Genomic DNA, 12516 nt, shown 5'->3' on the forward strand with positions numbered 1-12516 from the left:
GACAATTATGAAAGCAGAGCATGGTGTTTGGTTAACATTGTGTTAATGTAATCTAGGTGTTTTCTTTTCCTTGCAGTTCTGATCATTTTCACTGATTATTGAGAAAAGGCCTGGCACATCATCTTTGTCCTGATCTCATAATATCACTTTAACTTGTAGAGCAGTTTGTTGAGCACTTGTTCTTTTCACCTTATTCGAATGCTTAAATGAGAGGCTATTAAATGTGAGGCAGATTGCCAAGGTGATTAATTAATTTATGAGGTTAGTATTTTCTGTCAGGAATAAAATCAAAGGGGGGCGATGGTGTGAGTTTACAGTTAAAGTATATTTGGTGTGTGTATCTGTGGGTTTGTGTGTGTGTGTGCGTGCTTGTGTGCGTGTTTCTCTAAAGAAGCCTCATTGCAGCATATCATTATCTATCGTAGATGAATGTAAACAGAGACTGAGAGACTACAGAATGTGATCCATGTTTCCTTCACTTCAATGTTAAAGGTTTCTTCAAAGACAAAATTGCTCATTTGGGCAAATGTAGTATCTGATACTACTAGTACTACTTCTACGACTAAGCTAAGCACTAAGCACTTCAATAAGCATTAATTAAAATAAAAACTGAACGGTTACTATTATATTAGTATTCTTGTTGTTTTTCCTCTTCTCTAACAAGCTTTTAGCTTGACAGTATTTTTTGACCCAGACCTGTATTAGGATATGTTTTTGAGAGAGACTATAGTGTCTAAGTCGGACCATGCGACATATGTAAATTCCTGAAATACAAAAATCATTTAGTAAAGAATTTATTTTCATAGTATTCCTGAAACATTATAACTGCCTATTAGTCCAAAAGAAATCTTGATGTTTATATAAGATCTGTGCCTGAATTGACCACTGAATGGTTGTCAAGACAAGAACAACCTCAAGAAATACAATCTGTAAGTAGCTTCAAACCCATTTGTTCTTAGTTGCAAGCTGAGAAAAAACAAAGTGAATGACCTTTCATATTTTTTACGGGGATGTCCATAGAAAGAAAAATATGAAACAGAGGAAAAGCAATTACTGTGGAGATTGTCCCTGCAACACTGAAAGGCTATCAGCATGTGGGTCGGGACTGACTCAGAAACACCTATGGACCTTGTATTATCCTGGCATGAGGTCGCTTTGGCAATAGTCTGACAATTTCAACTAGACATCTGGCTTACCCTCCCCTGTGATGGTCAGTCTACCTGTGCCTTCTTCCATCTCATCTCCTCCCCTGCTATAGTCTTCTACTTTTGAGGGCCTGTTGAGCTTTTGTCAACTCAAACAAAGGAGTAAATGTGAATAGGTAGGAAATAAGGACTATACTTAGTTAAAGTTCATGAACTGCAACATGAACCTTCACACTTAATTGAAGAGATAGTGAATGTCAGTTAACAGTGATTTATATGGAGCTTGGTAGCTGACAAATGTGTTTAACTGTGAGTGATGTACGTATGAATTAAATATACCTCAAATGATTTTTTTCTATTTATTAAATTTAATTTATTGCTCGATGCTTAATATTTTCCCAGAGTAAGTATACAGGCAACAATCTAGCAAATTACACTATTATACTAACATTAGCTTGTTGAAAAATGTTAGCAAACATTGTATTGTATTGCTTAATAAAAAATGATATTGCTTAATAGAAATATTGCTATTTCAGCAGAATATAAAAAAAGTTTAAATGCACTAAGCTCGTTATGATTCATATCTTACATTTTAACTCCACCTAACTCCATGTCTGATCATTTGACTTCATAGACATGAGTGTTACAGACAAGTGTGACTGGCTTCTTGTCCTTGGAATCACGGCTGCTTCACCTTTGGCCTAAATCAAATACAATCTGATCTTTTTGGATTTGTATTTACTGTAGGTTTCTGCTTTGAAAATCTTGAAACCCTAACCCATCATTTCTAATAATATATTCATTGATATATTTTAAAGGCAGATGTTACCTTACTCCTAGGTTCAAACAAAGAAAAAACAAACAGCAAAATTCTGAATTTATTTAACACACTAAATATTAAATAGAAATATGGAAATGTAGTTAACATGATGTGTATATAATTCCAAATATACAAACCTTGTATACAAGCTCCAGACATTTAATGTATGTAACAATGCAGAGGTTGTATAATAATTTTGTTTACTTTTAGTTATATGTATAGACTAATTATGCATAATGTAACCTGTTGTATGACATTAAAACCTCAAGGTAAAATATGTTTAGCAGATTCTGTAGTCTATAAGGCTAGTTCTCACGAAATACTGTAAAATTTACATGTGGTTTTATGAAATCTGAGATGCATTCTGTGGCTCTATGGCTTGTTGCTTCTATGGCTACAAGACTGCTTTATGCATTTTTAAAAATACTTATCATGAACACCCCAAAATAATCTTCAGTTACAGTAAATTTGTAGCTATTTGCGGGTTCTACATTAAACACTGTTCCCAGGGAGTAAACAGGAAGTATTATTAAGTGAAAACTGTGATGTAGAATTGCAATAGATCATTTGTTTGAGTCAAAAAACTTTAACATAAAAATGAAGCTAAAAGCTTCCATTAATCTTTTCCATTAAATGATTACATTTAATAAGAGCTTCTATTTTTTACCATAACATGTTAAATATTAGCATATTGATTTATATATCATTTGTTTATGATAAAAGGGGAAATATTATTCTATCTTTGTGAGCTCAGGTCTCCATGTAGCAGGTAGGTGTAGCCTAAACAGATGGTCTCCAATGTTATTTTAGGCACAAGACAAATGGTTGCATGTTTTTGTAGACCACATTTTTATAGACTACATTGCAGTTCTGGTTCTATCTGTAGCCTTGTCTTCATTGCTGAATAGTTTAGTAGTATTTTATACTATATTTATTGGTTTTCATACAAACTGCTCATGTGACTGAGGTTAGACAGCCTAACAGTAACTACACTTTTACTCATTTCAAATAATATCAGGCTTTAGCAGAATTATCTCAATTTGTTAGTGGGATTTATTGTTAAACGTGTCATTATTGTATCTATGTCCATTGATTCTATTGTAAAAGGTAGAGAAACATAATTTTAGTGGTATGTCCTCTCCTAAGTGCTAAATAAAATGACATATTATGCTGTGAAGATGAGGTAATGTGAGATGAAAGTGAGAAGTTTTTAAGTGCTTAATATGGGATCTATGGGATCTATTTCTAAGCGATATATGATTATTAAGTAATATATTCTCTCTCTCTCTCTCTCTCTCTCTCTCTCTCTCTCTCTCTCTCTCTCTCTCTCTATATATATATATATATATATGTGTGTGTGTGTGTGTGTGTGTGTGTGTGTGTGTGTGTGTGTGTGTGTGTGTGTGTGTATGAGTGAATGTATGTGTGTATGTGTGTATACAGTATATATGTGTGTGTGTATGAGCGTATGTGTGTGTGTGTGTGTGTGTGTGTATGTGTGTGTGTGTGTGTGTGTGTGTGTGTGTGTGTGTGTGTGTGTGTGTGTGTGCGTGCGTAGATAGATATAGATATATATGAATTATGAATAAAACATACAATATTTTCTGACACATTTCCTTCGGCCTAGGAATGAATATGTCAAAAGAGTCACACCATTTGCACACACGTGCTTTATTGTAAAAAGCACTACATTCACACAGGAGACACATCACCATCCACACCCGGTGAATAGATTTGTCAAAAAAAAAAAAAAAAAAAAGAGAAAGAACTTACAGATGTTTAAATGTAAAAGCTGACTGCAGTTCTACTTGATAACCTTTCGTTTTCGAGTAGAAACAAGCAGTTGATTTTGTCCAAAAAGTAATAATGAGTATAATGAGTCTATAGTATATTTCTATAAAAAAGTACACTGGAAAAGAAACACTCATGTAAGCTAAACATCTTCATAGACACAGCCACCAAACCCCGCATTCAGGACCCGAGCAAATGATGTCGGCTACACAACTGTTTTCTACGTAGATTCCACGAATATCTGCTTGAAGGACATATTTAGAAAGTAACCCTGCGTATATTTACAGGAAAAAGAAAGAAGCAAGAATTGTTTGGAAAGTTAAAGGTCCTTAGATTTCTAAATGGCTTTACTTTACACTTTCTGATACACAACGAAGGACACTAAAAACTATGTATTATTATTATTATTATTATTATTATTATTATTATTATTATTATTATTATTTTACCTTTATGGATTATTTTGTCAGTCAATAATAATTTATATTTTTAGCAAATAAAGCCAAATAAAATCTACATTTTTCATTAACGAGACTCTGATGCGAATGTGTAATTATTACTTATCATTAAAACTGTGGCTTGCATCAAGTCCGAAATTCAATGTGGACCTTTGCCTTTTCTACAATATCCTTATAGATGAACAAGCATCGATAATAAATAAAGGGAAATAAAGCAGGATTCAGCTCCCATGACCCATCGGAGGGATCAGACTATATTTTCTCACCCTCCTAACAATACACCTTTCTAATTCAATGTGCTGCGTTTAACAATCAATAATGTAATGATTTGAGTAATTAAAAAAATATATAAGTAAATATATAAATAAATAAACAAACAAACAAATAAATAAATAAATAAAATAAACAAAAACTATGAGCTTGGTCGATTCAAACACGTTCGACTATATTTATTATTGTAAGTATAAATAGGTCAGTCGAGGTTAACAGGCTGGTCCAAATAGCTTTTACATGTGCACCTGAATGAGAACATGTAAAATGTATAATAATGTATATTATTATCACTGAAATATGTCATAAACATGTGGAACAGGCTAAATGTAAACAAAGGTATTATTAAGTGTATACCCATAATATTGTCATAACATTCTTGAGCATTGGGGCAGTTTGTTTTTCTCTAAATAATAAGTTAGTAAAATAACTTTTAGATTATATTCGGTTGCTGTAAATAAATTGACCTAGTGATCTCACACACTGCAGATACAGGGGCCAACCCCTGTCTATATGAAACGCCCTCGTGTGTAAAATCCCATGACATCACTGTACAATATGAGGGAGTGCGCGCGCGCTTCTTTCACAGAGGCTTCGTTTAGTGTATGGCATGAAATGCGCAGATAAATGAATAGCAGAAAATGTTCAGCCAGGTCATCAGACAGCTTGTACTAAGATCACGAAATGAGTTATGATAAACGTGCTTGTGTCGGTTTATCCTCATACTACGCTTCCTTAGGCAGCAACTCTTCAGGATTGGGTGAGGTTGCAGGGAATCAGAAGGCTATTGCTGGCAAGCTATTTAAGGGGAAAATGAAAAAGTCTATCATTCGAAAAACTGCATTGCCGCAAAACACCAACACAGGGATAGTAACTTTTATTTTTTTATTTTTATAAGGAGCATGAATAAACTCTAAAAAAAAATTTTGAGCATTAAATGATGCATTAAATGATGCAACTTAGTTTAAAAACTTTTTATTATTTAATTATAATGAACTGACTATTTAGTCAATTTAGGTAAACTATTCAGGTTTTTTTTTTATATATAAAAATGCATTGATCTACATGACCTCTGTCTAGCAACAGCTTCGCTAGTACAAAACTCCTACCACGTGATTACAAAAGCTTTCTAATCCTTTTGAGAAACCACAGAAAGCGGGGTTTCATGGTTTTCTTTTTGCGACATGAAGCGAAATCTATGCCTTTTCATGTTGCCGTCGACGTATTTTCATTCGTATTCGTTTACACCACCAGATGTAGAGCCTATACACGTGAGTCTGGTTGCGAATATCAGATCAGACACTTGTGTCTGTTGGTCAAGTTCAGTCGGCAGTTGAAACTCAGTGGCGTCAATGGCGCCATGTTATGACGCAATTGTGCCTGTGCACAAATCTGTTTCTCTCTTTAAAAAGAATAAAATTGGGAATGGATAAGCGTTTGCACTTGCAAAAGAAAAAAAAAACATGCACCTGTAATAAACGCTCTAAACGATTAACATTGGGACATGAGAGTGTTTTGCACAAAACTTCTAAGTTATAGTAATAGTTATAGTAATGCAAACAGAAATAAGGAATAGAAGGAAGAATGAATTGATACTCAATCTGCTGTTGCTACTCAATTGCCTGATTTCACGTGTTAGGTGTATGATAAGAGGCATGATAAGGACATGCTTTAGCATAAACTGAATCCCAATATTTTGCAAAATATTATGCCATGTTTAGAAAATAAATAGCTTGACTGCGTGTATGTAAGTGGTCAGAAATTCAGTATGCTATCGAGGCTTAAATAAATGGTTATAAACATTATGACGTCATATAGTTATTATTCCCCTTTGGTCTTGTGCATTTATGTTGTACACAACACACAGGCTACAGTGCCAGAATGCTACAGCCCGAAATAAAATGTGTTAAATCTTCCAAAAAAGAACCTATTTAAAGGTCAAGGTATGATCCTCAAACTTCTCTTTTGCCATCGTGTTAAGGAAAAGTAAAAACCACACGCTGTGTATACAGACAAAAACTTGTTCCACCCCTTTAAGAAGCGAAATGCTAAGATGGCGTCTTAGCCAGTGCCAAGTTCAAGTCTACTGCACACTCAGACAAAACACGGAGGAGAAGGAAGGCTTCTAGAGTAAGATGTAAGATCTTTTACGATCTGATCAAACAAAATCATACAAGAAGAGGTGAATTCAGTCATTGGACACATTTTGTAACGTTTTTAATCTTCATCAAAACTTCACATCCCCCCTCATTTCTAATCTGTAAAACAATCAAACCCACAAGCAAATATTGACTGCTCGAAAATTCACTTTTTTATGGTTTTCTAAATGACTAATCGGCTCTTTGAAATCGCATTGCTTGCCCTGATTGTGCTACAGGGTCACATTTTATTAGTTATACATTTGCTCTTCAGGAATAATGTCTTCAGTTGTTACAGTGTCACATTCAAGATTTGCTGAGTTTACGGCTGATACAGAGAGGAAATATGAAATAAAGGTTAATTTTTTAAAACCAAGATATAGAAAAGAGTTTATAAAACATATTTATTACATTATTTAAATAAAAGTATTCAATACATCACTGTACTTTGCGAGGTACTGTATTTAATACAGTTTGTTTTGCTGTACTGCTGGTGGTCTGAAGTCGAAAGCACAATAAATCTGTGAATGCATAATATTTAATTCCTAAAAACACACACAATGCAATGCTGTAATTCTTAGTGCCACTAAACATAAATTCCCCTTAAAACACTTTTTTTTTTTGATTTCTTAAAACTAAAATGTTGTTCCACAACATTTGGAGCAAATGTGTATTTCTCCATATTTAACACGACAGTACTCATGACGAACACTCTTATATTTAAATAAGATCTACCCTAAAATTAAAGCAATGCAAACTGACAGACTGAAAAAAAAAAAAACAACAAAAAACCCCCAAACTTTTATTTGCGATTACTTAGTTGTGACAGTTCTTGCTGGAAACAGAAAACATACAGTACCGTAACCATCAAAAGTGGAATATTAAATTGACCCAAATGACTGGGCTTTGCTCTGGGAATCGAGTGTGAGTAAATAAAAATGTTGTTGCATAAAGCAACTGAAAATCTTATCGAAATTTCTGGAGCCAGCGAATAAATGGTTAATGGGCCTTTCCAATTTGCCCCTAGTAGATCTTTATGGTAATGCATACAATATACTCCGTACTAAGAGTTTAAAGAATACAAGAAGGTAATTATATCTTTATATCTATTCATCAGTCACTTGAGATTTTTTTTGTTTTGTTTGTTTGCTCTATCAGTACTCTTAAGAGCTCAAAGTACTTGGAATAACCTATACAATACTATAAACTTAAAAAAAAAAATAAAACAAAAAAGTTAATTGATTATATTAATAGGTGATATTTTTGATCCAGGTAAGACACGTTTATTGGTTAAAAAAAAAGTTACAATCGCGTGAAGGAAGCTTTTAGAGTCTATGACCTTGTTTCAATGTTAAGCTGGTCAAGTTCTGACTCAACACTGTACAATCTGGTTAGAAAACATTTCCATAAATATCATTTAAAATTCAGCTCTTTGCTGACAATTAAATTACAAATCGATAAATATGGCATCATGGATATGTATTTACATCGTTACTAACAAAAGGCAATATCATAGTCAACTGGAACAATCGTACTAGCACATTTCTCCATTTCAAAACAGACGTGGACAACAGATTCGACTCCATCAAACAAGGAAATACATTCACGATTAGGCTATATACTTATTTTCTTTTTCTTCTTGCTGCTCTTGTTCAAGTTCAAGACAAAGACTTTGGCACGTTTCGTAAGACTGTCTGAAGTTTAACAATCAGAAGGCGACGTGGATGTCACCGATATAAAAACACCGTGGAATATTATTTCAGTTTTGTTTATTTTTAAAATAAACTTTTGATAAAATACATAAAATTCAAAATAAAATAATTATCTGTAATCTGAAAACTAAACCGAAAATGTTTTTTTTATTCATTCATAGAAAGTGTAAGTAATTATTTAATGTTTTTTTTCTGTTTTTTTCCCTTCGATCTCGGAATAAAAGTCAACATTTGGATCCTGAGAACGAACGAGGCCTGCTGTGGCGAACTCTCAGTTCTTCGTGTTGTTCCACTGTCATTTTGTTCACCGTGGTGTGAATAGTGTTTTGTGTTTTTTTTAAAGGTTGCCTGAACCTTTTGGTCCGCAATAAGAGTCTAGTCGGATCTTCAAACGTACCATTCGTTGAAGTTGGGCGCTAATGCGTCGCTGTGTGCTGATGCGCTTTGCACGGTGGTTTCAGGCGTTTTGGTTGGATCTTCTGAGTTTGTTGAAACCAGCACAGGCGGCGTGGAGGACTCGTACCCAGAGCTGGCTGCTGGAGATGACTCCGAACCTTGTGACTCGTGCACCTTTGAAAAAATATAAATACTATTAATACACAGTGCCTTGCATAACTTACACACACACACACACACACACACACACACACACACACACATAAATATATACATACATACATATATTTAAGACATATATGACAGGGTATAAAGCTAATAAGGAATAAAGGCCTATTTAATATGGCAAGTTGAATACTATACCAGATTAAGCATATTTTCCAGTAATGCTATGACATAGAGGTATGAGAACTTAATTACCTTCATGTGTTTCCTGAGTGAGCTTGGGTGCGTGTAGGACTTGTCGCATACTTTGCAGATGTACGGCTTGTCAGACGTGTGCACGTGCATGTGCTTTTTTCTGTCGCTGCTGTTCGCGAAGCGCCTGTCGCAGCCCTCGAACTCACACTTAAACGGCTTCTCGCCTAAAACAGAGAGTAAACAACGGGATTTCAGAGTGTATGCTATACATTATACGTAGCTTTTAGGTCCCACGACGGCGAAGTAAATTACATGGTGGAATATGCAAACAGTGTGAACAGGCTATCGCTTTCACACCCTGCTATTGTGACTCGCAAGTACTGTTACATCATTCTTATTCACAAATAGTCAAATTGTTTCCTAGGTTAATGAAATGGCTTTTTAACACTGCACGGACCTCGAATTAATATTGCTGCTGTAAAATATTTTCTCATAGATAAACAGGGATTCGGTCTTATCAAATTGCCAACTGTAGCCATTTTCAACAGCTTGCTTTACATTGCGTGTGATTCTCAGAAGTAACGGGTCATTGATTCTGACACATATCCATCCAGGGGCCATCAGACTAAATATAATTTGTCTGCTTCGCACGTTTTTTTCTTTTTCATGGACTGACCAAACAGACATTCTGTTGACAACTTTCAGTCACAAACGTCAGGAGTAGCTGTGCAAATAACATGGCAACAACTATTCACAAAGTCACTGCCAAGATTCGATCTCTGGCTATATCCATTTTTCCCCCTAAAATTCTTATTTCATTTTTACGCACACGAATTCAGTGCTTCTCCTGTATACAAGGATATCTCTCTCTCTCTCTCTCTCTCTCTCTCTCTCTCTCTCACTCTCGCTCTCTATATATATATATATATATATATATATATATATATATATATATATATATATATATATATATATATTTTTTTTTGGATACATATATCAAACAGTTGCTCAGCTCAAATATTGACAAGTGATTCACTGCGATTCCCACAACAAAAATAATGCGGCCTTGTAGGCCGAAGTGTTGTGTCAGGAAAGGGGGGTGGGGGGTCTCAGAACTTTGTATGTACCTCCTTTGCACTTATCTAAATGTAGCTGTTCTAAGCAGAATAAGGAAGAATGAAAACCTACCAGTATGAGTCCTCTTGTGAATTTTTAAATTTTCTGATCTTGCAAAAATTTTCCCGCAACCAGGGAAAGGACAAGGGAACGGTTTCTCCCCGGTGTGCACTCTGATGTGGTTCACTAGTTTGTATTTGGCCTTAAACGATTTCCCTTCTCTTGGGCAGTCTTCCCAATAGCAAACATGGTTGCTCTGCTCGGGCCCCCCGACGTGCTCCATGGACACATGCGTGACCATCTCGTGCATGGTGCTGAAAGTTCTGTCACAAGTTTTTTTGGGCCTGTTTATTTGATTTTCATCTATCCACTTGCAGGACAGCTCTTGCTTTATGGGCTGCCGCATGTAGCGGAAGAAGGCGCCTGGACCGTGGTGCGTGGGCACGTTCATTCCCACGTTCATGTTGATGGGGTGATTGTAATTGTGGAGCGGAGCGGCGCCGTAAGGATCCGCGCGCGGACTCGGAACAGGACGATACGGATCCGGCCGTCCGAAAAGGTCCCCACGCAAACCAATATGCATTTGTCCATTCACTACATGTCCTCCGGGAGACGTATGGCTCACGCTTTGCTCGTGAAGTCCTGGGAAGAGAAGGTGGCCTGGGTTGTCCGAGATTCCAGGTGGTGCGTGGAGACTCCCGGCAGAAGCTGCGAAGATCCCGTGCTGCGCGCTGGTGGCCGTCGATTCGCTCCGGTTTCGGAACAAGAAATCTCGCGTGGAGTTAAACGCGCCTCCACCGTAGGAACCGACCTGCCCACCGTGATGGTGGTGTCCGAGCGCAGCTGCATATCCAGTTGCTTGCGGGGTGAAAGCCGACGTCTGGCTCGGGGCGATATCGTGTGTAACGGAGCTAATTTTAAACGCAGCTGAATGGGACGAGTCCGCGAAGGGGTTGAGCCCCAGTCCGTGCTCTCGGTTCCCGAGATCATGGTGTCTCGGCGTTCCGAAGCCTCCAACTCCAAGCGATGGAAACTGTGGACCACTATCGAGGAGCATAGTGATGAGGCTCGGCCAAAAAAATTAAATGAACAATAAGAGGGATGGAGCTTTCAAACCCCAGGTTTAACAGTTAAAAGTTCAATCAAACACGCAATAAAAGGAAGAATTCGTTTTAACTAACACAAAACATTAAATAAACTAAATAGTTCTCGAAAAAAATATGGAAAACGTCAGATAATAGTCCCAGGCTCGGCGAGCAGGGGGTAAGAAACTCCCGTTAGTGGGATCCGTGAGAAAGAGGATCAAACTTCCCCCCCTTTGCAGATGAATGATGTCCTTGGACTGATAAAGTCAATCACTCACTCCTTGCACATAAATGAGTTCGGGAGGCAGGTCTACGGGAACCAATGAGAATATGACTCCCTTTTGGTCACGTGGCAGCCAGGAAAGAAGTCTATTGGTTAGATGGCGTTTGATTGACACCGTTTGGAATTAAAAATAGCGGTTGGTTTCAGTGGTTAAATGTGATTGGCTAGCTTTGCAGTTATTTGCAGGTAAATCAGCGCGGTATTATTCCGGTTTATTTTCATAAGCATTATTTATTTACAGTTCTCAGCTCGAAAACTTGCCCAGTGTTCCAGTGTTTGGTGAGGCTTTTAATACAACCACAAATTCGACACTTTTGAACACTGCTATGTAAAATTTGGCTAGAATTTTGGCTATGCGGAATTTACAGGTTAGTCTTTCACTAGTTTTTAGCCTGGCTAAAGATGCAGGAGTTAACGCACTCATCAAACAACATAAACAACTTAACCAAGTTTTTCTAGCAATAAATTTAAAACCCAGTATTTCATTTATATTTCCATTTTTTTATTTTTATTTTAGTTTGACAGTCTATCTATCTATCTATCTATCTATCTATCTATCTATCTATCTATCTATCTATCTATCTATCTATCTATCTATCTATCTATCTATCTGTCTAATTACTATTTAATTACATTCTGGCTGTGTTCCGAGTTGTATCTTTCTGGGAGGCTCATGGAAATGGGGCGATTTAAGCAGCACAGGCCGCAGGACGCAGGAAAAAAGACAGAAAGAAAGATGGCAGTAATTGTAATGTGTACGGAGTTTTTTTTGGTCTGCCAGAAAACCGTGCTATTCAGCGAGTTTCACAGGGTTGCTGCTGACACGCTGCAGGACACAAAATCTGATCAAGTTCAGAGACGCGTTGAGTGCTTCAAGCAGCGCTTTATAACGCCAAGCCTTTTCACATCCCCCCCCTCAGTCTGTCTCCAAAAAGCAGCTCA

General features: G+C 36.6%; 1 protein-coding gene across 1 annotated transcript; it reads right to left on the minus strand.

Moving 5' to 3' along the window:
• Positions 1 to 7009: 7009 nt before the first annotated feature.
• Positions 7010 to 11522, minus strand: zic3 (zic family member 3 heterotaxy 1 (odd-paired homolog, Drosophila)). Its single transcript, XM_060885175.1, has 3 exons — positions 10279 to 11522; positions 9151 to 9314; positions 7010 to 8904 (listed from the first exon to the last, which is right to left on the minus strand). Exons 1-3 carry the CDS (start codon positions 11261 to 11263, stop codon positions 8722 to 8724), a joined length of 1332 nt encoding a protein of 443 aa, XP_060741158.1. The 5' UTR covers positions 11264 to 11522; the 3' UTR covers positions 7010 to 8721.
• Positions 11523 to 12516: the final 994 nt, after the last annotated feature.

This window comes from Tachysurus vachellii, chromosome 13, assembly GCF_030014155.1.
Source record: "Tachysurus vachellii isolate PV-2020 chromosome 13, HZAU_Pvac_v1, whole genome shotgun sequence".
NCBI classification, from domain to species: domain Eukaryota; kingdom Metazoa; phylum Chordata; class Actinopteri; order Siluriformes; family Bagridae; genus Tachysurus; species Tachysurus vachellii.

Coding starts and splice junctions, on each gene's coding strand:
- zic3 (XM_060885175.1), bottom strand. CDS start 11,263: ATGCTCCTCGATAGTGGTCCACAGTTTCCATCGCTTGGAGTTGGAGGC. Junction 9,315..10,278: donor TCACAAGAGGACTCATACTG/GTAGGTTTTCAT, acceptor TCTCTGTTTTAG/GCGAGAAGCCGTTTAAGTGT. Junction 8,905..9,150: donor CACTCAGGAAACACATGAAG/GTAATTAAGTTC, acceptor ATTTTTTCAAAG/GTGCACGAGTCACAAGGTTC.